This window comes from Excalfactoria chinensis, chromosome 24, assembly GCF_039878825.1.
Source record: "Excalfactoria chinensis isolate bCotChi1 chromosome 24, bCotChi1.hap2, whole genome shotgun sequence".
NCBI classification, from domain to species: Eukaryota; Metazoa; Chordata; class Aves; order Galliformes; family Phasianidae; genus Excalfactoria; species Excalfactoria chinensis.
In genome coordinates, this window is record NC_092848.1 from 971,114 (window position 1) to 994,070 (window position 22,957).

The 22,957-nt window shown below is 58.0% G+C and overlaps 4 protein-coding genes across 5 annotated transcripts; 3 read left to right on the forward strand and 1 right to left on the reverse strand.

Moving 5' to 3' along the window:
* Window positions 1-1,986: 1,986 nt before the first annotated feature.
* On the forward strand, window positions 1,987-11,633 carry SP2 (Sp2 transcription factor). The gene is made up of 7 exons (XM_072356583.1): window positions 1,987-2,054; window positions 4,698-4,773; window positions 5,341-6,294; window positions 6,823-7,123; window positions 8,856-9,030; window positions 9,130-9,323; window positions 10,114-11,633. The coding sequence occupies exons 2-7, from the start codon at window positions 4,711-4,713 to the stop codon at window positions 10,212-10,214; spliced, it is 1,788 nt and encodes a 595-aa protein (XP_072212684.1). The 5' UTR covers window positions 1,987-2,054; window positions 4,698-4,710; the 3' UTR covers window positions 10,215-11,633.
* Window positions 11,634-12,076: 443 nt separating this feature from the next.
* Window positions 12,077-14,263, forward strand: PNPO (pyridoxamine 5'-phosphate oxidase). The gene is made up of 7 exons (XM_072356646.1): window positions 12,077-12,165; window positions 12,243-12,367; window positions 12,453-12,552; window positions 12,644-12,697; window positions 13,298-13,426; window positions 13,505-13,575; window positions 13,653-14,263. Exons 1-7 carry the CDS (start codon window positions 12,121-12,123, stop codon window positions 13,816-13,818), a joined length of 690 nt encoding a protein of 229 aa, XP_072212747.1. The 5' UTR covers window positions 12,077-12,120; the 3' UTR covers window positions 13,819-14,263.
* A 1,082-nt stretch (window positions 14,264-15,345) lies between these two features.
* Window positions 15,346-18,757, reverse strand: PRR15L (proline rich 15 like). 2 transcript variants are annotated; one of them, XM_072356648.1, is made up of 2 exons: window positions 18,620-18,757; window positions 15,346-15,766 (listed from the first exon to the last, which is right to left on the reverse strand). In XM_072356648.1, exon 2 carries the CDS (start codon window positions 15,746-15,748, stop codon window positions 15,452-15,454), a length of 297 nt encoding a protein of 98 aa, XP_072212749.1. In that variant the 5' UTR covers window positions 15,749-15,766; window positions 18,620-18,757; the 3' UTR covers window positions 15,346-15,451. The 2 variants fall into 2 exon arrangements, with proteins under 2 accessions (XP_072212749.1, XP_072212750.1); XM_072356649.1 differs by lacking the exon at window positions 18,620-18,757 and adding an exon at window positions 16,618-16,669.
* Window positions 17,592-20,907, forward strand: CDK5RAP3 (CDK5 regulatory subunit associated protein 3). The gene is made up of 14 exons (XM_072356645.1): window positions 17,592-17,672; window positions 17,747-17,804; window positions 18,029-18,160; window positions 18,493-18,593; window positions 18,690-18,738; window positions 18,878-19,056; window positions 19,197-19,333; window positions 19,431-19,575; window positions 19,655-19,777; window positions 19,867-19,939; window positions 20,027-20,115; window positions 20,204-20,409; window positions 20,496-20,667; window positions 20,748-20,907. The coding sequence occupies exons 1-14, from the start codon at window positions 17,667-17,669 to the stop codon at window positions 20,811-20,813; spliced, it is 1,536 nt and encodes a 511-aa protein (XP_072212746.1). The 5' UTR covers window positions 17,592-17,666; the 3' UTR covers window positions 20,814-20,907.
* The last annotated feature ends 2,050 nt before the right edge of the window (window positions 20,908-22,957 follow it).

The window sequence follows — 22,957 nt, forward strand, 5'->3', positions numbered from 1 at the left end:
AGGTCCTGCAGGGCTCCTAGCTGGGGCTCTGCTGCTATTCTGTATGCTTCTGTCCCCTGCATTGCTGTGACCCCCTCCCAGCCTCACTGCATGGAGTTGTGTCCCCATATCCCTGTATCCCATTCTATGTCTCACTACAAAGCCCCTTGTCCCAGCCAAACACACTGCGGGTGGATGAGAACACGGGACAAAGAGCTGAGGGATCCCATTGCCAGGAAACCTTCTCCTTTTACCATGCAAAATCCACCCCCGTTTGCTCCCTCAGCCCCACAGCAAGGACATCCCCATCCCCGTGTCCCTGCTTGCATCCGTGCTGGGCCTGCAGCCCAAAGCTGGCGTCACGGCTTGCCTGGGGAAACTGAGGCAGGGAGCAGCAGGATGGGACTTGTTTGGGCAGGAGTGCAGGGTGGGCAGCGTGGGCAGTGAGGGGTGGGCAGTGGGGTGGGCAATGCAGGGTGGGTAATGCAGGGGTGGGTAATGCAGGGTGGGCAATGCAGGGTGGGCAATGCAAGGTGGGCAATGCAGGGTGGGCAGTGCAGGGGTGGGTAATGCAGGGTGGGCAGTGCAGGGGTGGGTAATGCAGGGGTGGGTAATGCAGGGGTGAGCAATGCAGGGTGGGCAGTGCAGGGTGGGCAGTGTAGGGGTGGGCAATGCAGGGGTGGGCAGTGCAGGGTGGGTAATGCAGGGGTGGGTAATGAAGGGTGGGCAGTGCAGGGGTGGGGAGTGCAGGGGTGGGTAATGCAGGGGTGGGCAGTGAGGGGTGGGCAATGCAGGGGTGGGCAATGCAGGGGTGGGCAATGCAAGGTGGGCAATGCAGGGGTGGGTAATGCAGGGTGGGCAATGCAGGGTGGGCAATGCAGGGGTGGGCAATGCAGGGGTGGGCAATGCAGGGGTGGGCAATGCAGGGGTAGACAGTGCAGGGTGGGCAATGTAGGGGTGGGCAATGCAGGGTGGGTAATGCAGGGGTGGGTAATGCAGGGGTGGGCAGTGCAGGCAGCTGCCCCTATTCCCCCCCTCCCCATTGGGGTGAATGGTGCCGGGGGGCACTGGGGTTGCCTGCTGGGTGGGCTATGGGTCTGACACGGAGCAATGCTCTGCAATGGGACGCGGGTCTGACTTGGGATGTGCCCCCCCCTCCCAGGTTCCTCACCTCATTGTGTTTATGGGTTCCCCCTCATAAGCTGCGCTGCTCCGGGGACCCCCAGCTTGGGTCGGTACCGGGGGGGGGGGGTTGGGGGTTAGGGGGGGGGGGGGTTCGGAGGCGGCGGGGCCGGGCTGTGTGAGTCAGCAGGGGCTGGTAATTAGAAGGGAGGCTCTCGCCACAGCAAGTTCCCACAAATGGAGGCCCCGCGGCCATAGACACCGCACTACAAAGCGCCGAGCAATTATATGGCTCCAGCTGGGGGGGGAGGCCGGGACTAAAGGGGCCGGAGGAGGGAAGGGGTCGGTTGGGAAACCCCCCCCCTCCCCCCTCGGCCTGTGGGGGGCACCGCGGGACCCCCCAACAACCGGGACGCGTCCCGGTAAGGCCCAGCCGGACCCCTAGGCCTTCACTGCAGGCACCCCCGCTCCTCCTATTGGTCCATCGCTCTGTCAATCATACTAGTGGTAGCCAATCGTAAGATCGCTTTCTGGCAGCTCCCGCCCAGGAGGAAGTCCGCCTCCCTGCCTCAGAAGCTTGTCAATCAATCAGAGGATGGCGACGAGTTGCTCGCGCTCTCATTGGCCAGCCGAGATGGCAATCAGGAATTCGCCCTCCCATTGGATCTCCCCTTCCGTCCGTCATATTGTCACTCCGCTCCCATTGGTGGAGCCGTCGTTCCATCATCGCGTCCCATTGCTCGGCGCAAATGCCGATCAAGAAGCCGGCGCTAGCGGATTGGTCGTCGATCAACATCCTCGCCGTGGATTGGCCACAACATCAACAGAGCAGGCAGGGATTGGACAGGATGCCGTCGAGAGGGCGGGTCTCGCAGGGCGGTGCCCGGTCAGCCCCGCCGGAGGAAGATGGCGCCGTGAGGGGGTCGGAGCCGCCGCCGCCGCCGCCCCGGCCGGTCTGTGCGGGTCAAGGCGGGGCCGGGCGCGGCGGGGCGGGAGTTATTGCGTGGGGGGGAGCGCTGGAACCGGCACGGCCGGGCCAGGAAGGGGCACGAGGCCTACAAGGCCCGCCCAAGCCTTGCGCTGAGCGGGCGGGCGGCGCTTCCGGGGCCCGAGTGGGGGCGGGTCCGGCGCCTCGTCCCGCCTCCCCGGGGAGAGCAGCCGGGTCTCGGTGTATTTAGGGGGGGGGGGGTCCCATGTGGGGGAAGGGGGCTGTGCTGTGTGATGGGGGTTGGCCGGGCTGGGAATACCCGGATGGTGCCATAAAGGCCGTTAGTAAAGGCAGACAGCAGCGGTAAAGGGCCGGCTGCTTTGAAATGGAGCTGCTCCGTTTGCTGCTGTTCAGCGTGGATTCGCAATGCTTGAGCTCCGTGCAAATGGGGCTGGGGTCGCTCTTCCCCTTTGGCTGCGCTTGCATTGAGTGCTGATGGCCCCAGGAAGGCTGCAGTGAGTCGGTGGGCTCTGTCTGGTTGCCTTAAACCAGGTGCAGGCTCGTGTTTTCTTCCCCATAAGAGGAAGCTTCGGCTGCTGCCGTCCTGCAGCTGGAGCAGCCCTACGTTACACAGTGCTGTGCCTCAGCTTAACAGTAGGAAAGCTGCCCAGGCTGTCAGTGCCCATCTCACAGCATTGCATCCATCAGGAGGAGCATTTGGGTGCTCCCCAAAGCCTGGCTGGTAGATTGTGTGCCCTGCGTGCCTGCAAAGCGGAGCAGCTCTTCCTCTATCATTGCAGGGCTGTTAGACCAGCTAATTAAAGATAAGGCTGTCGCGATAAGGCTTGAAATCGCTATCTGAAACCACACACAGCGTCCCCAGAGGGTGCGGGAGCTGCTGTGTGACTGCATGCAGGTGCCAGCTTTCCTGTGCCAGCTTTCCTGTGCCAGCTTTCCTGTGCCAGCATCGGCTGCGTGTTCTGTTTGAGGCTTTCCTGGGGGATGTCAGGTTAGCAAACGGGGCCTGAGATTCTCTATGGGATGTGAACGGGTGCCGGACTTGGAGCAAACAGCAGCTTTGTGCTGCAGGCTGGTGAGGAGGAAGCCTGGGTTGAAGGGTACGGTATATGGGCAGCTGTGCTGTCAGTGCTGTGTCACACCTTCAGGGTGGGACGGTGTCGCTGCTGGACCGAGACGTGGGTTTGTATAAGGAAGAAACTTCTTCTCCCCCCCCCCCCCATCATCACCAGTGTTTATTTGTACAGGCTAATGGCATCCCTCTGATGTCTGTCTCCGGCCAGCTCAGCTTGCTCTTATTTGTATCCAGGGCTGCTAATCCTCAGCAGTGCCCTAGTTCTGCAGGAGGGCTGGGTGCAGCCCTTAGGCTCAGACAGCTGCGTGAGCTCCTGGCTTTCCAGGAAGAACGCATCCTTCTCTCTGCTTGTGAGCACCCAACGCCTCTCACCTTTATTGCAAAGAAGGTCTGGACTGTGGGTTTCTCTCCCTCGATGCTTCTCTGCCTCCGCAAACAACCCGTGTCTGATTTCCCTTGCAAGGTGCTCACTGTGCCATCCATTCAATCCCATGTCTCACCTGCATGGGGGGACCACCAGCACCCTGTCACTGCTCCCACCTTGTCACTGCTCCCTCCCAGTCCCTGCTGAGCAGCAGAAAGCCACTTGGCAGTGCTTACACAACAGCTCTTGTTTTGTCTGGCACTGTGCATTATGAATTGCTCAGGGCCTCGTGTCTCCCTTTTAGCGTGGCCCTGCCATGGCGTCTCATTGCTCCTGCAGTCTGGGTGTCTCTGTGCATAGCCCAGCATGGCTGCAGCTCGGAGATGCCCTCCATAAATCCCAAGCATTCATATTCCTCAGGTGGCCATAATTCCCTGCTGAAGTCAGGACATTGTCAGCAGTGGTAATAAAGGAAATTCAAGCTTGGACAAGTTTTCCCTGGCACTTTCTTTAAGCAAATACTGTTGAGCTATTGAACCAATTCAGTGGTTGCTGGATGGGGGCGAGGGGGAGATTTGCCAAAGGGTGTTTTGTGGATGAAACCTAGAAGAAAAGATGGAACAAATGGGGAGGATTTAGCAGCCTGTGCCCTCCTGGCTCTCCTGGGGCTTTTGCTCCCTCAGGTCCTGCTAGCAGCCAGCAGCTCTGCTGTTCCCCTAAATGACCTTTTAATTACATAATGACTTGCAAACATTCAGCACCAACAACATACCAAAATAATTGAAACAATGTTTTTTTTTTTTCCAGCCTGGAAAATAAAACAAAACATGAGTCTGTACCAAAACTCCATCCGTGGTGATTCCCAGTCAGGGAAAGCAAGTGGGGTGGGGACTGGAAGCTGCTACCCCTATTGTGGGGTCTCATGTGGGGCTGTGCAGGGCAGTGGTGGACTCTGCTGTACAGCAAGGCCCTTGAGCTGGCTGTGCTGTGTGCTGTCAGCCACTCAATGCAGCTTCAAGGGTCAGCAAAGCTCTTATAGAAGGTGTGGGGAGAAAGCGGTGAGAGGGTGAAGCTTCTGTAGCCCCTTATCCAGCTCTGGCTGAAAGCACACGAGGTTCCACATCTGGAGTGATGCTGGGAGAGCCCCGAATGTTAGTGGTCTCAGCTCTCACTGCTCACCTCACTCCTGTCTTTCTGCTTCCTCCTTGCAGATCGAGCGACAGCATGGCTGCGACTGCTGCCGTCAGCCCCAGTGAATACCTGCAGCCAGCTGCCTCCACTGCCCAGGTGAGCGCGGGTGTGAGCTCCTGCTGGACCAGGGGCTGAGCCCCAGGTGTGGGCCTGCAGGCAGCGTGCCCCACAGGAGGAGCTCTGCTTGCAAGACAGGCTGGGGAGCTGCATCCTGGACACGTTCCCAGCTCTGGCTCTCACTCCTGGCAGTGCTGTTGCTCCTGGCAGTGCTGTGTTTTCCTTAAGGACCTCTTGGGTCACGTTAGCAGCTGATTTCACAAGGTGGTCTTGGGATTAAGACCGCGTGAAACACTCCGGGGTGTGTGTAATGGGTGTGAGTAGTAGCAGACTTGAAGGGCGTCTGCAGCTTTATGGAGGATGTAAGAGCATAGACACGGGATTAAAAGGCAGCCGGCATCCTGATGGCTAAAAGTAGTGTGACTGGGGTGAGCTAAAGGCACACGTGATACGGCTAATTAAGCAGCTCACTTAATAAGCAGTGTTTAATTGGCATGGGCCGAGTTACTTTCGATAGCGTGTCCCCTTTCCCTGTCTGACTCAATCTCGATCCTGTTTGGCTTAAGACCCTGTCTCTAACATGCCTGTCTCCTTCCTGGTTCCCAGGACTCCCAGCCTTCTCCACTCGCCCTCCTCGCAGCAACATGTAGCAAAATTGGTCCCCCAGCAGTGGAAGCCGCCGTGACTCCTCCTGCCCCTCCTCAGCCAACGCCTCGCAAACTTGTCCCCATCAAACCTGCTCCTCTCCCTCTGGGCTCTGGTAAGAACAGCTTTGGGATCCTGTCGTCGAAAGGGAATCTCTTCCAGATCCAAGGCTCCCAGGTTGGCACCTCCTACCCCGGGGGGCAGCTGGTTTTTGCCATTCAGAACCCAACTGTCATCAGCAAAGGGACTCGTTCATCTGCAAACATCCAGTACCAGGCGGTGCCCCAGATCCAGGCTGCAGGGGGACAGACCATCCAAGTCCAGCCCAACCTCACCAACCAGATCCAAATTATCCCGGGCACAAATCAGGCCATCCTCACCCCATCTTCATCCTCACACAAACCCGTGCCCATCAAGCCAGCACCGGCACAGAAAAGCGGAGCTTCACCAGTGCAGGGCTCAAGCAACGTGGTCAAATTAACCGGTGGCAGCAACGTGACTCTTACCCTGCCCATGAACAACCTGGTGAACACCACAGAGTCAAGCACGCAGGCTCAGGTCATTGCAGAAAGCCCTTCAAAGCCTGGCAAAAAGACTCGAAAGAAAGCCATGTCACCCAGCCAACCCTCCGCCGTGGCCGTGGCCGAGCAGGTGGAGACGGTGTTGATAGAGACGACGGCAGAGAACATCATCCAGGCAGGGAACAACCTGCTGATCGTGCAGAGCCCGGGCTCTGGGCAGCCTGCCGTGGTGCAGCAGGTCCAGGTGGTGCAGCCCAAGCAGGAGTCTCAGGTGGTGCAGATCCCACAGCAGGCCCTGCGTGTGGTCCAGGCCGCCTCAGCCACGCTCCCCACCGTCCCCCAGAAGTCATCCCAGAACATCCAGATCCAGACGACAGAGTCCACTCCTACGCAGGTACATCATCTGCTGTGACGTCCCTCTACCCTGGTTCTACTCGAGGCCTTTTCTTGGGCTTTAGAAAAGCTGAAGAGTTTTGTGAGACACATCCCCACATTGGCATCAGGTTCAGACGTGGATTCTCTGATGCCCAAGAAGGGAGTGCAGCCTCTCCCTCACTGGGGCTTTAATAAGCCTCTCCCTGGCTGCCTGCTTTCACAGGACTATTAGGAGCACCGTGTCTTTTAAAGTTCTACTGTGCTTCCAGCTCAGGCTGGTGTGAAGGTCCGTCAGAAGCTTGGGGAGGTGGGGGCACAGGCTCACAGGACTGTTGCTGGTGTTACCTTTGGAAGCCAGGCCAAGCCAAAGCAGCCCTCTGCTGTTGTGCGAGGCCAGGACCAGTCTGCAGGTGGCCCAATGTCTTTAAGAGGCGTGGGCAGCTTCTCTGTGTCCTCCTGCAGGTCCACATGTCAGGATTCCTGAGCAGCTCTCGCAGTGGAGATTGCCCTTCAACCACTCTCATTCTTCTTCTCTCCCTCCCATCAGGTCTACTTCAAAACCCCATCGGGTGAACTGCAAACCGTGCTGCTCCAGGAAGCCCCGGCCGTGACGGTGGCTCCATCCAGCACCTCCTGCAGCAGCCCCGTGTCTCGTAACTCTGGCACAGTGACCAGCAGCAAGAAACCAACAGCACGCAAAGAGCGCCCGCTGCCAAAGATTGCTCCCGCTGGAGGCGTCATCAGCTTGAGTGCAGCCCAGCTGGCAGCTGCAGCACAGGCCATGCAGACCATCAACATCAACGGGGTGCAGGTCCAGGGGGTGCCTGTCACCATCACCAATGCTGGAGGTGGGCTGCGTGCTGCGCCACGGTGGGCAGGAGGGACAGCAGGGTGCAGATGTGGAGGGCAGACGGCCCCCTCTAGCATTGCTCTTTGCAGCTGGGATGTGGCAGCTTTGTGAACAGAACCCTTGTATCCCGAGGCTGAGTGTTGCTTGGTGTTAGATGTCAACAGCTTCTCTAGCTCTCTTCTCTGCAGGAGGCTCTGTGTGTTTCATAGGGTGGCTCTTTGGCTGGGCAGCAGTTAGCACAGACCTGCAGTGTTGTTGCTGAGCTGCAGGACGTGGAATCATAGCATGGCTTAGGTTGAAAGGAACCTTAAAGATGATCCGTTCCAACTCTGTGGGACGGTTGCCTCCCACCACACCAGGCTGCCCGGGGTTCCATCCAGCTTAGAGCCAACCCAGCTCCTCTGTGGAACAAGTGTCTGTCTTAAACCAAAAAGAACCAGACACAGCCCCAGGCTTATGAGCCACAAACAGCCCCGTCTCACTTCAGTCTCTCCCATCTCTGCACGTCCCCATGGCAGCTCCGTCTTCCCTATGCTGCCAAATTGTCCCCAGCCCAGAGCTGGCAGCTGCAGGGAGCTGCTGGGAGGAAGTTAGGTCTGAGGGAAGTTTATCTGCTTTGTGATCCAGAAAGACCTGCTGCTGTTCGGTGGTTTCTCTCCCAGCAAGAACCAGCAGGAGTCCCGACTGGGTTTTGCAGTCAGAAGCTGTTCTTTCTTGCACGAGTAAACCATGTCAGCATAAAACATGGTCCGGTGTGGTTTCGAACCCTGCAGTGGACCGCTGTCGTCACGCTTTTAAGGGGGTTTTTAATTGCTGCTTTGTGATGAGTGTCAGGAGATGACACGGGCAGATATTGCTGCTGTCTGTGCTGCTCCCTGTACGGTGCCACAAGGTTGGCCGGGCCGTAGGGGACCGGTAGGACCTGCTGGCTCCACAAGGCTAAGCCTGGTTTACTCAAGGCCTGTGTGTATCTCCATGCTGTCAGAGAGCTGCCCTCACCCTTGGCTTAACACTTCCCCTCCCAGTGTTGCACCGCCACCTTCGCTCTGCATCCCCTCTATGCAATGACATCTTTGCTCCTCCATCAGATCCCACTCCACCTCCTCCTCCTCCTCTCCTTGCTGCCCCTAGAGCTTGCTGACGCTGACCCCATCTTCTTCTTTCCAGCCCCCCCATCACAGCTTGCCCGTGCAAGGCCCCCCCAAGGCTGCCACATCCATGAGTGCCTGAGCGTGTGGATCAGCCTTTAGGGTTCACATGGTAAGTCCCATTGTGGATTTTTTTTTCTTTTTTTCTTTTTTTTTTCTTTTTTTTGGTCAATATATTGCACGTTTTTTCAAAGTTTCTTTTTTTTCGTTTCCCTCTCGTTTCCTCGCATTGAAAATGACACCAAAAAAAACCAAACAACAAAAAAAACTTTGAAAAACCGCTCAGTATATTCAGAAAAAAAAAAAAAAAAAGAGAAAAAAAAGAAAAAAAGAAAAAAAAAATAAAGGGACTTACCACCAACTTTGTTATGGGACCAGCATGGATGGATGGATGGATGGATGGACAGCAGTGGGGATGTGGCAGTGCTGCATGTGGGGCTGGGCTGCTGAGACACTGGGGTCTGTCCCACCCCTCACATGTGGGGCCAGCTTCCTCCTTAGGGCTTCAGTGCACGCAGCATGGAGGCACATTCAGGCTCTTGGGCTCGCAGGGCATAACCTGACTCCATTCCCCCCCTCCAGGCCAGCAGCAGCTGACTGTACAGAACGTCTCCGGTAACAATCTGACCATCAGCGGCCTGAGCCCGACTCAGATCCAGCTCCAGATGGAACAAGCGCTGTCTGGAGAGATGCAACCAGGTGAAAAGCGACGACGGATGGCGTGTACCTGCCCCAACTGCAAGGACGGGGACAAGAGGTGAGAAACATACAGCAGGGATAGGGTCAGCTCAGGGCTGATGTGGGTCTCAGTGCCTTATTACAGGGCTGACACCTGCCCTATTGCATTCCCCACCAGGCCGGGGGAGCAGGGCAAAAAGAAACACATCTGCCACATCCCCGAATGCGGGCGGACCTTCCGCAAGACGTCCCTGCTTCGTGCTCACGTGCGTTTGCACACGGGTGAACGTCCTTTCGTTTGCAACTGGGTCTTCTGTGGGAAACGGTTCACACGCAGCGACGAGCTGCAGCGACACGCGCGGACACACACAGGTCTGTGACCCTTCATGCATCCCCTTTCTTTCCCAGGTCACCCCTCAATTCATGGCCCATGCTACCCCAAGGGCTGGGGTGGTCTCCATTCATAGCCCATGCCCTACGATGCCCCCCAAGGACCGGGGTGGTCTCAATTCATAGCCCTATGATGCCCTCCAAGGGCTGGGGTGGTCTCAATTCATAGCCCATGCTATCCCAAGGGCTGGGGTGGTCTCAGTTCATAGCCCTATGATGCCCCCCAAGGGCTGGGGTGGTCTCAATTCATAGCCCTATGATGCCCCCCAAGGGCTGGGGTGGTCTCAGTTCATAGCCCTATGATGCCCCCCAAGGACTGGGGTGGTCTCAATTCATAGCCCATGCTACCCCCCAAGGGCTGGGGGGGTCTCAGTTCATGGCCCATGCTACCCCAAGGACTGGGGTGGTCTCAGTTCATAGCCTATGCTACCCCAAGGGCTGGGGGGGTCTCAATTCATAGCCCTATGATGCCCCCCAAGGGCTGGGGGGGTCTCAATTCATGGCCCATGCTACCCCAAGGGCTGGGGTGGTCTCAGGCCAACGCCACTTGTCCTTAGGATGGGGTATAGATATGGGGATTGCAATGCTAAGGGGCTTTCTGCTGCCTTTGGTGAGCACAGGGCTGCAAAAAGGACCTGGTGTGGGCATCACCAACGTCCTTGTGAGCTTCCTATGGCTGTGTGCTATAGGGACACAGTAGGGCTGTGGGTGTGATGGTGTCCCCCATGTCCCCCCCCCCCCAATCCCTGATGGCTGCTGTTCTCCTTTACAGGCGACAAGAGATTCGAGTGCGCCCAGTGCCAGAAGCGCTTCATGCGGAGCGACCACCTGACGAAGCACTATAAAACCCACCTGATCACCAAGAACTTGTAGGGTTGGGAGCCACGTCTTGATGAACAAACCCCTCCTTGGGGGGGGGGTCACGGTGAGGGATCAATGGGCACCGACCTGTCACCCCACCCGCCCTCACAGCACTCCAAGTCTCCCCCTGTCTGTCCTTTGAGGGCAGCCGTGTCCCTTTGGGGACGTCCTCTGCCACCGTGTGGGCTTCACGCAGCGAAGCAGCCCTTGCAGAGGGGCCGATCCCCTGCTGGAGCCGTGGGGCAAAGCACCCAGCGTGGCCCCCAGCACAGCAAGGCATGCAAGGGGTTGGCACAGCAAGGGGCTGCAGCCTCCGGGTGCGAGGCGAACCGAAAACCGCCTCCACAGCACATTCCTACTTTATATTTAAAAGCTATAAATAGTTATAAATATCTATATAAACCCCTTTGGAAGCTCCCCTTGTTTTCTATGGAGATCCGTTGCCTTACGCTCCCCCACTCCCGACGACAAACACTGTGTGTATGGCGAGTGCTTTTCTCCCCATCTTTATTTAATGACCCCCCTCCTCAGGCCCTGCTCTCACCCTCCCCTATTTCTTTTCCCCCTTCTCCTTTCCCCCCTTTACTTCCCTTTTCTCCCCCTATTTCCCTCTTTTCTTCCCTTTTCTCCTCCTTTTTCCCCCTTTTTCTTCCCTTTTCTCACACTATTTTCCCCTTCTCTTCCCTTTTCTCCCCCTATTTTCCATTTTACTTCCCTTTTATCCCCCCATTTCCCCCTTTTCTTCCCTTTTCTCCCCCCTTTTCCCCCATTTTCTTCTCTTTTCTCCTCTTTTCCCCCCCCTTCTACCCTTTTATCCCCTTTTCCTCCTTCTCTTCCTTTCTCTCCCCACTTTCCCCTCTTTACTTCCATTTTCTTCCCCCTTTCCCCCCTTTACTTCCCTTTTCTCCTCCTTTTTCCCCCATTTTCTTCCCTTTTCTCCCCCTATTTTCCCCTTCTCTTCCCTTTTCTCCCCCTATTTCCCCCTTTACTTCCCTTTTATCCCCCTATTTCCCCCTTTTCTTCCCTTTTCTCCCCCTATTTCCCCCTTTTCTTCCCTTTTCTCCCCTATTTCCCCCCTTCTCTTCCATTTTCTCCCCCCTTTTCCCCCATTTTCTTCTCTTTTCTCCTCTTTCCCCCCCCTTCTACCCTTTTATCCCCTCTTTTCCTCCTTCTCTTCCTTTCTCTCCCCCTATTTCCCCTTTTACTTCCCTTTTCTCCCCCTATTTCCCCTTCTCTTCCCTTTTCTCCCTCTCCTGCCTTCCCTTCCCACCAATGAAGGTTCCTTTCACTGCCCATTTCCTCTCCATCTATTTCCCATTGACGTGGCGTTTCCCTTTACAATCTTTCATCTCCTTTATTCCCCCCCCCCCCGTACTGTGTACAGTGTACATTGTATCATAGATTATATCGCTTTTTGTGTTCAACGCGTTGAAAAAGAAGGATAAAAAACAAACAAACCAAACCCCAAAACCTTGTTTTTTTTTATGGCTTGTGATTTTGGAGCTATTCCATTAAAACGGACACCCCATAAATCGCCCCCAGCCCCAAATCGCCCCCAGCCCCAAATCGCCCCGTCCCTCTCCCTGTACTTCACTCCTCCCACCGCATGGGGGCGCTGTGAGCTGCCTGCCCCTTTAAGGGCTGTAACCGGTGGGCGGAGCCTCCCTCAGCCCGGCATCCTATTGGCTCTCTGATGGGGCGCGAGGCCGGTGGGCGGTGCCCTCGCAGCGCGCCTTCCTATTGGCTCATCACCCCCTTGGTGGGCGGGGCGAGTGGGCGGGGTGAGAGGGGCGGAGCCGGCCCTTACGGCTGCTTCCTATTGGCTATCTGGTGGGCGTTGTCACCCGCAGCGCGGCTCTCTATTGGCCGATCGGCTGGAGGGGCGGGGATATAGCGGACCGCGGGGTTCAGCGCCGCTATGGACCTGGGGCCGCTGCGGAAGGGTTACCGGGGGGACGAGGAGGTAATGGGGGGGGGGGGGGGATAACGGGGGTCCGGCCTTGGAGCCCCCCGCCCCTCACAGCGCCCCGCTGCCCTCAGGCCTTCGAGGAGCAGCACTTGGTCTCCCGGCATCCCATAGAGCAATTCGAGGCCTGGTTCAAGGAAGCGGCTCAATGCCCGGCGGTAGGGGAGGCTAACGCCATGTGCTTGGCCACGTGCAGCAGGTGAGTACCGGGATGGGGGGGGGGGGGGGGTGAGATGGACCGGACCGAACCGGGCCGTACAGCCGGGCCTTGACCGCCGCTATAGGGATGGGAGGCCGTCGGCCCGCATGGTGCTGCTAAAGGGCTTCGGGAGAGATGGATTCCGCTTCTTCACCAACCACGAGAGCCGCAAAGGGAAGGAGCTGGTGAGCGCCGGGCTGCGGGGAGCCCCAAGGGCCGATCCGGGCTGTTGACGGCTCCAGCTTATCCCACAACCTCCCTTTATCCGCGTTGCAGGACGCCAACCCCTTCGCTTCTATTGTCTTCTATTGGGAGCCGCTCCACCGGCAGGTGTGTGTGTGGTGGTGGGGATAACGACAACCCCCCCCCTAAATGGGCTCTATGGGGTTTGGGGTAACGATAACCCCCCCCATCCCCATAACTGGGCTCTATGGGGTTTGGGGTAACGATAACCCCCCCCCATCCCCATAACTGAGCTCTATGGGGTTTGTAGAGCTTCCTTTGGGCTCTCCTTTGGCCGCTTGGGGCAGGCGTTGTGCAAAGGGAGCTGGGAGGAGGGAGGGATCGGATGCCATAGGATGGATTGTGGGGGTAGGATAGAGGGGAAATGGGTTCAGACTGAAAGGGGAGGTTTAGATTGAATATAGGGACGGATATAGGGACGGATATAGGGACAAAGGCTTTTACAATGAGGGCAGTGAGGCACTGACAGGTTGCCCAGAGATGCTGCTCCATCCTTAGAGAGGTTCAAGGTCAGCCCGGCTCTGAGCTGCAGCTCTCCCCATTCATCCCTAAATGACCTTTAAAGGTCCTTTCCAACCCAACGGCTCCATGAGCCTTAACAGCACAGAGCCCAGACTGAGCATAGGATGAGACCATCTGCATGTCAAAGGCTTTGGGGGTAACCCGTGCTCCCCTCTTCCTGCCCAGGTGAGGATTGAGGGCTCAGTGAAGCGGCTGTCGGAGGAGGAATCGGAGCAATACTTCCATTCCCGTCCTAAAGGCAGCCAGATCGGGGCCGTTGTCAGCCAACAGAGCACCGTCATCCCAGACAGAGAGGTGAGCAGCACCTGCAGGCTCCTCCCCCCCCATCCCTCCTTCATTCCAACACCTTTTTTTCCCCCCCCCCCCTTGCAGTATTTGAGGAGGAAGAACGCGGAGCTGGAGGAGCAATACAGGGACACAACGGTGCCAAAGCCGGGTTATTGGTGAGCCACGCTGATAGAGAACCATCACCCCACCCTGTATATTAACCCCCTTCTCACCAGCTGCGTTTCTCTATCAGGGGGGGTTACATCCTACAACCAGAAGTGATGGAGTTCTGGCAGGGTCAAACCAATCGCCTGCACGACCGCATCGTCTTTAGGCTCCTACAGGACAACACGGCCCCATTGGGACTAATGACACATCGGGGTGAGGATGGGTGGGTGTTTGAACGCCTTTCCCCATGAAGCTCCATCCATTTTAACCTGATCAATCCCCCCCTATGTGTGTCCTGGGGGGGCTGCATCCTCACTCTGCCTTTCCCTAATGCATTAGAGGGGCTTTAATCCAGCCCTAAAGAACCCGGATCATGTTGTGCTCACAGTCGGTCCTACAGACCCCCCCCTGCCATCATGTGGGTATAAATCACCCTTGGGTTTGGGGTTCATGAATCCTATGATCATGGAAAGGTGCTGCTGTATCCCCTGCTCTCATCCTGCTGCTGGGACCTGCTTTGTGTGTGATGGGGTGATGCCTTTGGCTCAGTCGGTGCAATAAGTTCCTTTAATCGTAGCTCTGTGTGTGCGTTGCCATCTGTGTGTTCCATCCTTTATGGGCTTATGGGACCCCAACCCTTCTGTCCCAGCACCGCTCCCTGTCTATAGATGGAAACAATAAAGTCTGATCGTTGCAGAGCTGTGGCTGTGGGTTAATGTTTACCCATAGAGCTGGGCTTGGCTCTGTTTCCCAGCAGAGGGTGCTGCCGGTTCAGCCTCAGCTGCTTCAGCTTTTGGGCCATTTCCCATTGAAACCGGGCCTTGAGAACCTCCCCCCTTCCCCAACTCAGTGCATTTGTGCACTCAAACATTGTCTATTGGGGCTCATGGGTGACCATGGCTTTCTACCCCCCATAGGGAGCCCAGACACTGCAGTGATGGGTGTCACCCTGCTGCCCCCCCCCTTGTTCTCCTTTGCCTTCTGGGCAGGAACCCAGCACAGGACAAAGAGCACCTTGTGAACCCACGTCTATAGTGTGCAAACAGCCAGGGCGGGGGCTGCTAGGAAGCATTGGCAAAGGCTTTGTGCCATAGGAGCAGGGTTTGTGCCATAGGAGCAGGGTTTGGGTCATAGCACTTGGCACAGTGCAGCCATCCTATGGGTGCTCCCCTTGGGGTCTGTGCTCTTGGGGTCCCATTGAATTCTATAGGCCCCCACTTCAAGCAAAGCCAAAGCTGCACCAGCCCTTCTGCTGCTGCCCCAATCCCTGCAGCTCCCACACGCAGCCAACCACGTTCCCTTTTGTTTCCCAGACCCGTTTTATTCACCAAGAATGGGTTGGAAGACTTGACGAAAGGCTCATCTTCCTTAAGGAGAAATAAGGAGAGCAAATAAAGAGGCTGTGAGCTCAGCTCCCCCCCCCCTTGCCATGCTCTGTATGCAGCTCTTCCCTGATGCTGGGGAAGAACTCAGCTCCTATTGGGAAACATGGAGCCCTCCCAGCTTTGGATGGTCTCAATAGCAGCCCATGTGTTGGTTGCATCCAGCAGTGCAGAGATCAGCAGGGAGAGCCGTGAGGTTCCTTTGGGGCTGAGCTTTGTCAGCACACAATGAAGGGGCTCCAATGGTCCCGAGTGCTTTGTCCTCCCAGCAGGGGATGCCCCCATAGAACAGCATAGGGATGGCGCCCCATTGGGGTTGTACCCTGCCCCATCCATTCCCCTTTTGGTCAACAGGGCTGCGCTTAAATAGGATTTTTCCTTAAATAAAGTCCTATCTGAGTCTGTTCTCTTAACAAAGTGCCATTAGTGGGAAGGAGGAGGGTGCAGCCATGAGCCCCCCGAGCTCCATTATGTCAATGTGGGGCCAAGGATGGAGCCAACCTCATTTCTCCTCCCTCTCGTTATCCGCACACAGCCCGGGGTTCTCAGCCAACGTGGGTCTGACTTTCTTCTTCTCCTTAAAGCGGCCGGAATTGGACACTTTGACATGTTTCCCTTTGCTGTTTTTATCCACGATCTTTTCCAACCTGGCAGCAAAATCTGGGTTCCCTTCTTGGGTTGGAGCCTCGGGGCCGTCAGCAGCAGCAGCGTGGATGGCAGGGCTGTCATAAAGCACCTTGGGCATGGATTTCCGCTTCCTTAAGAAGGTCAGCTTCCACCAGCTGTGGTTCTCAGCCATGACTGCGGGGCACCTGGGCTATTAAAGGGGGGAACAGGGAAGTGATAGCCTCATATCACAGCTCAACCCCAGCCCTATGGCTTCTATGGTGTCGCTGTGAGCCCCAATGGGGAGGGGACTCCCAACCCCATCCTGCTGCAGGATGGTGGCCCCATGCGGTGCCTCTATTGACCCCATAGATCTGATATCCCCCAACCTGGTGCCCATGCAGCGCCTCCATTGACCCCATAGATCTGATATCCCCCAACCTGGTGCCCATGCAGTGCCTCCATTGACCCCATAGATCTGATATCCCCCAACCTGGTGCCCATGCAGTGCCTCCATTGACCCCATAGACCTGATATCCCCCAACCTGGTGCCCATGCAGTGCCTCCATTGACCCTATAGATCTGATATCCCCCAACCTGGTGCCCATGCGGTGCCTCTATTGACCCCATAGACCTGATATCCCCCAACCTGGTGCCCATGCAGTGCCTTTAATGACCCCATAGACCTGATATCCCCCACCCTGGTGCCCATGCAGTGCTTCCATTGACCCCATAGATCTGATATCCCCCAACCTGGTGCCCATGCAGCACCTCCATTGACCCCATAGATCTGATATCCCCCAACCTGGTGCCCATGCAGTGCCTCTATTGACCCCATAGACCTGATAACCCACCCCCCAACCCAGCTGTGCCCCCCCAGCACATCTCCATGCCCCCACATCAGGATAAAGGGGAAAGGCCACCACATCACATAGACCCCAGCAATGGGGGGGGGGGGGGGGTCTATATCTTCCCCATGGGAAGCCCCCCAGCTTGGTTTGCCCACCTTGGGGTCTGCAACCATCCCACCCCCCCCCCCCCCGGAGCACATTGATGCCCTACCTGAGCCTCCAGCCCCACACTGCGGCCTTGAGGAGGGGATATTGGGGGGGGGGGGGGGGGGTTTAATGTGGGGCCTCAACACCTGCTGCTGCCCCAGTGCTGGGAGTCAAGGTGAACCCGAGAGCAAAACCGCTCCTGCTTGAGCAAACAGCGGGGCCGGGCCAGCGCCAACATGAATATTCATGACGGGGAAGTTGGTGGCTGAGCCGGGGGGGGGTAAATGGGAAGGAAACCCCCCCCCCCAATTCCAGGTGGGAAGGAGGATCCCCCCCCCCCCCCCCCCATACTGCCCCAATGGTGTCATGTTGGGCTATGGGAGTGCAGTGGGGGGGGCAGAAGGAAGCATGGAGCCCTCCCAGTGCCCAGCATGGGGTTATGGGGGGGGGATATGGGCTATGGGGTGGGGATACAGGCTATGGGGTGGGGATACAGGCTATGGGGTGGGGGATACGGGCTATGGGGTGGGGATATGGGCTATGGGGTGGGGATACGGGCTATGGGGTGGGGATACGGGCTAAGGGGTGGGGGATACGGGCTATGGGGTGGGGATACGGGCTATGGGGTGGGGATACGGGCTATGGGGACATGGCAGGGACTTATAGGGGGGCTAGGATATATGGACGCAGCTCATGGGGACGCTGTAGGGTCGTCACGGTGGCAGTGTGGCCCTATGGGGTTGTGGCCCTATGGGGTTGTGGCCAATGGGGTCAGCTCTCATGGGGACCCCAATGGGACCCGGCTCAGCCCTCGCACCGCGCATGCGCACGCCTCCCCCCCCCCAACCCTCTGTTATAGGCTATGTTCCGCCCCACCCGCCAGCTCCATGCTCCCATTGGTCGAGCGCAGCCACCTCTCTGCCAATCGAAGGAGAGGCGCGTGGCACAGTCCCTCAGCCTCGTCTTTCTGATTGGAAGCGGGGCGGGACCCGCGGAGCATGACTCGTGTGGATTGGCTGCGCCGTAGCGTGCTCGGCGGGGATTGGCTGAGACGGGGGGCGGGGCTTAGAAGGGGAAAGCGGAAGCGGCGGCGAACGGCGCCCAGCGGGCGGGATGCAGGTGGGTAACGGGACCGGAGGTCAGAGGTCAGAGGTTAAATCCGGTCACACCGTTCCCTCTCCGTTTCCTGTTAGGCCTCAACGCGGGATTATCGCGATGTGCCCATCGATATCCAGACCGGCAAACTGCTCGGTACGGTTACGGGGCCTACGGGGCCTACGGGGCCTACGGGGCCTACGGGGCCTACGGGGCCTACGGGGCCTACGGGGCCTACGGGGCCTACGGGGCCTACGGGGCCTACGGGGCCTACGGGGCCTACGGGGCCTACGGGGCCTACGGGGCCTACGGGGCCTACGGGGCCTACGGGGCCTACGGGGCCTACGGGGCCTACGGGGCCTACTTTCTCCGTTTATTAGACTGGCTGGTGGACCGGCGCCATTGCGGCCTACGTTGGCAGGCCCAGCTGAGCAGCGTCAGGCAGAAGATAGAGGCTGCACTGAGGGATATGCCCGAACATGAGGAGATCACTCGGCTGCTGGAGGGCACCGGTAAGGGAAACATGGCCGACAACCCCCCCATACCCCTTATAACCCCCCCCCATACCCCTTATAGCCCCCCCCGTACCCCTTATAACCCCCCCGTACCCCTTATAACCCCCCCTCATACCCCTTATAACCCCCCCATACCCCTTATAACCCCCCCCATGCCCCTTATAACCCCCCCCATGCCCCTTATAGCTCCCCCCATACCCCTTGTAACCCCCCCTTACCCCTTGTAACCCCCCCCCTACTCCCTATAACCCCCCCCTACCCCTTATAACACCCCTTGGGTATCAATTCAGCCCTATAACAGCCCCCTCCCCCCTTTATTCTCTGCACAGCCATTCATTACTCGCATTGCCTTCGCATTGTGGACATCCTTAAGAGCACTGAGGCCTCCACGAAGAACCTCTTTGGGCGTTATTCATCCCAACGTATGAAGGTGTGTTATACGGGTTATATAGGTACCTGCGTGTCTGTGTTATCCTATATAGATCTATGGCTGCGTCCTCCTCACCCTTTGCTTCTTCCTCTCCAGGACTGGCAGGAGATTGTGGCCCTCTATGAGAAAGACAACACCTATCTGGGTATGGCTGTGGGGTTTGCAGTGCCCCTGGGGGGGCCATAAGGAGCTACGATGGTCCCTTATGGCCCCCCCTGGGGGTCCCCCCAGGGGGGGCCATAAGGGACCATCGCAGCTCCTTATGGCCCCCCTATACCCCATAGCTGAGCTTGCTGCCCTCCTGGTACGGAACGTCACTTATGAGGTCCCTGCACTACGTAAGCAGATAGCTCGTTGCCAGCAGGCTCAACAGGATCTGGCTCGACGTGAGGAGGAATGCCAGCTGGCAGCTGCTGAGCTAAGGGAGCGTTTCTATGCCTCATGCAAGCAGTATGGCATCACTGTGAGTCCTCTAGTTGCTTTATGGGACCCCCCCCCAGCCCACTGTTGCTGTTATGGGACCCCCCCCATCCCACTGACCAGCTCTGTAAGCAGGATTTGGCTCTGTTTCCCTGTTCCAATGTTTCCTTTCTGGGTCTGCAGGGGAATAATGTACGCCAGGAGCTGCTGGCTTTGGTGCAGGACCTGCCCATGTTGCTCTCTGAGGTTGGAGCAGGAGTTGGTGTGCTTTCTGAAGCCATTGAACTCTATCAGGCCTGCGTGGAGTTTGTTTGCCACAGGTGGGTGTGTTGATGTCCATGGGGGTCTCCCAACAGCACTTTGGTGGGGAGGGGGACATCACAGCCTCACAGTCTGCTGCTGGTGTCCCTATGGCAGCTCAGAAGGGCCCGTGGTGCCCATGCTGCGCTACGTGGGGAGCAAAGGCAACACAACTGTGTATGAATGGAGGACGGGGTTTGAACCAGCAAAGGTGGAGCGGCCAGAGGTGCAGGTGGTGCCAGAGCAGCCAAAGGAGGACACGGTATGGGGCTGTGGGGTGGAAGGGAACCCACATCCTTTAGGTTTCAAAGATCCCATTGCCCCCTTTTTTTTTGCTGCAGATCGACTGGGGAGACTTCACACTGGAGCCCGTTGGTGGGGGTGATGCTGACAGCACTGCTGCAGGTGGGGAAGCTCAGGACAATGAGATTGATTGGGGCATCGTGGTGGAGCCCAGCCCTCAGGTGAGCTGCCTGGCCTCACACCTGGGCTGGGGTCCCTGAGGGTGTTGCAGGTGCTTTGCCATCACCAGCCACCCTGTCTTTCACTGCAGGACAATGCTATTGACTGGGGTGATGGTGAAAGCAGTGAGGCACAGATTACAGTGTTGGAGGATGGCTCTGAGGGTGAGTATGGTCACAAGGGGACAGGCGGGTTCTAGTGTGAAGAGACCACAGAGCTCCCTTCCCTCTGACCCCACTCATCCCCCACAGACCCCAAGGCAGTTGCCCGTGGCTCCGATGCCCTGACACTGCTGGAAAATGCTTCCACACGGAACCAGTTCATCGATGAGCTCATGGAGGTGAGCAGCACCGGGGTGGTTTGGGCACCCTCCCCATATAGGGTGGGTTCTGGCTGTCCCCTCCCCACAGCATCCCTTTTCCCCACAGCTGGAGCTGTTCCTTGCACAACGACTGGTGGAGATGGAGGAGGAGGCTGATGTTCTGGCTGCCAGTCAGTTCCAATTGGCCCCTGCTATCCTGCAGGGCCAGACCAGCACCCGTGTGGGCACAATGCTGGCCAACACCAGGGCGCTGCTGGACCAGCTGAGCACCCGTCGCATGCAGCATCTCTTCATCATCCTCGCCTCCCCCAGGTCTCCTCAGTGGGGAACTGGAGGGTTATTGAGGGCAGATGGGGAGGAGCCTGGAGGTGAAGGAAGGGGCTGTTCTCCCTCTGCAGGTACGTGGATCGTGTGAGCGAGATGCTGCAGCAGAAACTGAACCAAGCAGAGCTGCTGCTGGCCAAGAGGGAGACGCTGAGCCAGAAACGACACGATGCTCTGACAGAGCAGGGTGTGCTGGAACCCAAACTGGACCAGCTGCAAGAGCAGACCCGGGAGCTGCAGCAGCTGGTGAGGATCCAAACAGAGCTGCCCCCTGAGCCCTTCCCCTGCTGCACACCCCCCTCCCCTCACTCTGCTTTCACTTGCAGATCGAAGCTGACATCTCCAAGCGCTACAACGGGCGCCCGGTGCACCTGATGGGGGTCTCAGTATGAGTTGGAGCCTCCGCTGGGGTCCTGCTGCCCCTTCCCCACCGTAGTAACGTGGCTTCAGCCTGGGGCTGAATAAAGCTGCAGCTGTTCCCCACGCATCTGTTGTGTGCTGCATCCACACAAGGGCTCAGTGCTGGGAGGAGAAGAGCCCCCAGCCCATGGCTGACCCCCCCCTGTGCAGCTCCCCCCCCCTCACCGGAGCTGGGAGGTGGGGGGTGAGGGTGGGCAATTCGATTTTAATTTCATAGCAGAGCGGGTGATTCATGGCTCGTTGTCGCCAGCGGTGACTCCGGTAATGACTTTCCATCACAATGAAAAGTGGAGTGACACCGCTCATTATTCCTCCCGCTCGTTATGGCTGGGTGGGGCGGGGGGGGGCAACGCACCCCCATGGACAGTGAGCGATGGTCCCCATTAATCACCACCACGACCCTTCTGCCCTCAACCCACCTCCGGCAGATGGGGAGGGGGGAAGGCAGAGCTTCGTCCCTTATCACCATTGGGCTGCACAGGACGGGGGGTGGCCGAACTGCCCCCCACCACCTTGGGGCGGTCCTTCACCCCCTGACCACTCCCCCCCCCCACCTCGCAGCAGTCTATTGGTCCCCGAGCCCTCTTTGAGCTCCATCTGAGGGGGCTCCCGTGCCGCCGGGGGTGGCTTTAATTCCCAATTCACCGGGGCTCCCATCTGCTCTACGCTGCCCACCCCCCCCCCTCCCCTTATTTGTGGCTCAGCTGTTGAAGGGGCTCTAATTCTCTCCCTTAGAACAATGCCCAACGCGGCGACAGCTGCACCAGGGACGGATGTGACACCCCGGGTGGCAGCGCCGTCGCTTTGTCCCCTCTTTGTCCCCCTGTCCCCCTGTCCCCCCCCCAAAGAGGGAGGCGTGGTTCAGAGCCCCCCGCAGTGCGTTGTGCTGCCGGCAGGGGGCGCTGCAGGACCGCGAACGGAGCGCGGAGGGTGGATCCGGATGCGGGCGGGGCTAAACGTAAAGAAGGCGTGGTCATGTGCCATATAAGGTGTGCGTGTAGCGAGGGGGGCGGGGCTATGCAAAACAGCCCCATTCACGGGGCGGCTATAGGGAGTCAATGGGGCGGTGCAGAGTGACCGTGTCCACCCCGTGATCCTACAGCCCCTATAGCTGTGGGCACCCATGGGTGGTTGGCTCAGGGTTCAAGCAGCCCCCCCAATGGGCTCAGCCTCTTTTGGGACCCTTTGTGGGTCCTGTGATGTCCCACCTGCCTTGTGCTAGAATGATATGGGGGTCCCGACCCTCACGCCCCTATAGAGGGTGATATGATGCTCATGTCATAAATGTCACCGTTGTCTCCAAGGGGATGGTGTGGAACGGTGACCTCTATGGCTGAGCCCCAGCTGGAGCCACCTGCAGATGAGGCTGAGCTGGTGCAGAGGCTTTAATTGGCACTGAGGCTTTAATTGGGACAGAGCAGACGGGGTTTGGGGGGGGGGGAGGCCCAGGTGCAGCCTAAGTGGCTTTTGGGTTTGCAGTGAAGTGGTGCAGGAGGAGATGAATCCATTCTCCTTCATTAAGGGCTCCCCGGGCATTATTCATGCAGAGGGTTGGAGCTGGTGAGGGGCTGCTGGGGGGGGGGGGGGGGCAGTAGCCATGAGGGTACCCATGTCCCTTCACCCATAGGTGCAGGACAAATGATACTGCTGCATTGATGCTCCTTAATGCCCCACACAGAACAAAGCCCCATTGCTGAGGAGGGGGCAGGCAGCTCAGGTTGCTGCTGACAGCACCATTGACCCACCCCCCCCACCCCATGGGGAGGCACGAGGCCTCTCCTATGCACACCCCTGTGCTCTCCAGCCCCATTGGGAGCCTTTGGCAGCCGTAGGGTTTGCTGTGCTCTCACTGTAGGGCTGTGCCACCATTATTACCTCATCGGCTTGTGGGTTGCAGCACGACGTGGGCTGGGGCCGCACCCCAACTTCTGGAGGTGTTTTGTTGGTTGTTTTGCACATTAGCGAGGCTGGGGCAGAACGAGTTTGTGCCATTGAGCTGCTTGGATCCAGAGCTGCCATCCTGCCTCGGTCTCTATCCCGTGCTTTGTGTCCTGCTCCCAGGTAGGGATGCTTTGTAACCGGGGCCAGTCTTGGCTTTGGGAGGGTTGTGCTGTTT

Bases quoted from the DNA above. Each gene is read 5' to 3' on its own strand.
- SP2 (XM_072356583.1), top strand. From the start codon at position 4,711: ATGGCTGCGACTGCTGCCGTCAGCCCCAGTGAATACCTGCAGCCAGCT. The intron at 6,295-6,822 runs GTACATCATCTG...CCCTCCCATCAG, and splicing joins CAGAGTCCACTCCTACGCAG to GTCTACTTCAAAACCCCATC. The intron at 9,031-9,129 runs GTGAGAAACATA...ATTCCCCACCAG, and splicing joins TGCAAGGACGGGGACAAGAG to GCCGGGGGAGCAGGGCAAAA.
- PNPO (XM_072356646.1), top strand. From the start codon at position 12,121: ATGGACCTGGGGCCGCTGCGGAAGGGTTACCGGGGGGACGAGGAG. The intron at 12,368-12,452 runs GTGAGTACCGGG...CCGCCGCTATAG, and splicing joins TGCTTGGCCACGTGCAGCAG to GGATGGGAGGCCGTCGGCCC. The intron at 12,553-12,643 runs GTGAGCGCCGGG...TCCGCGTTGCAG, and splicing joins GCCGCAAAGGGAAGGAGCTG to GACGCCAACCCCTTCGCTTC.
- PRR15L (XM_072356648.1), bottom strand. From the start codon at position 15,748: ATGGCTGAGAACCACAGCTGGTGGAAGCTGACCTTCTTAAGGAAGCGG.
- CDK5RAP3 (XM_072356645.1), top strand. The intron at 18,739-18,877 runs GTATGGCTGTGG...TATACCCCATAG, and splicing joins GAAAGACAACACCTATCTGG to CTGAGCTTGCTGCCCTCCTG. The intron at 20,410-20,495 runs GTCTCCTCAGTG...CTCCCTCTGCAG, and splicing joins ATCATCCTCGCCTCCCCCAG to GTACGTGGATCGTGTGAGCG.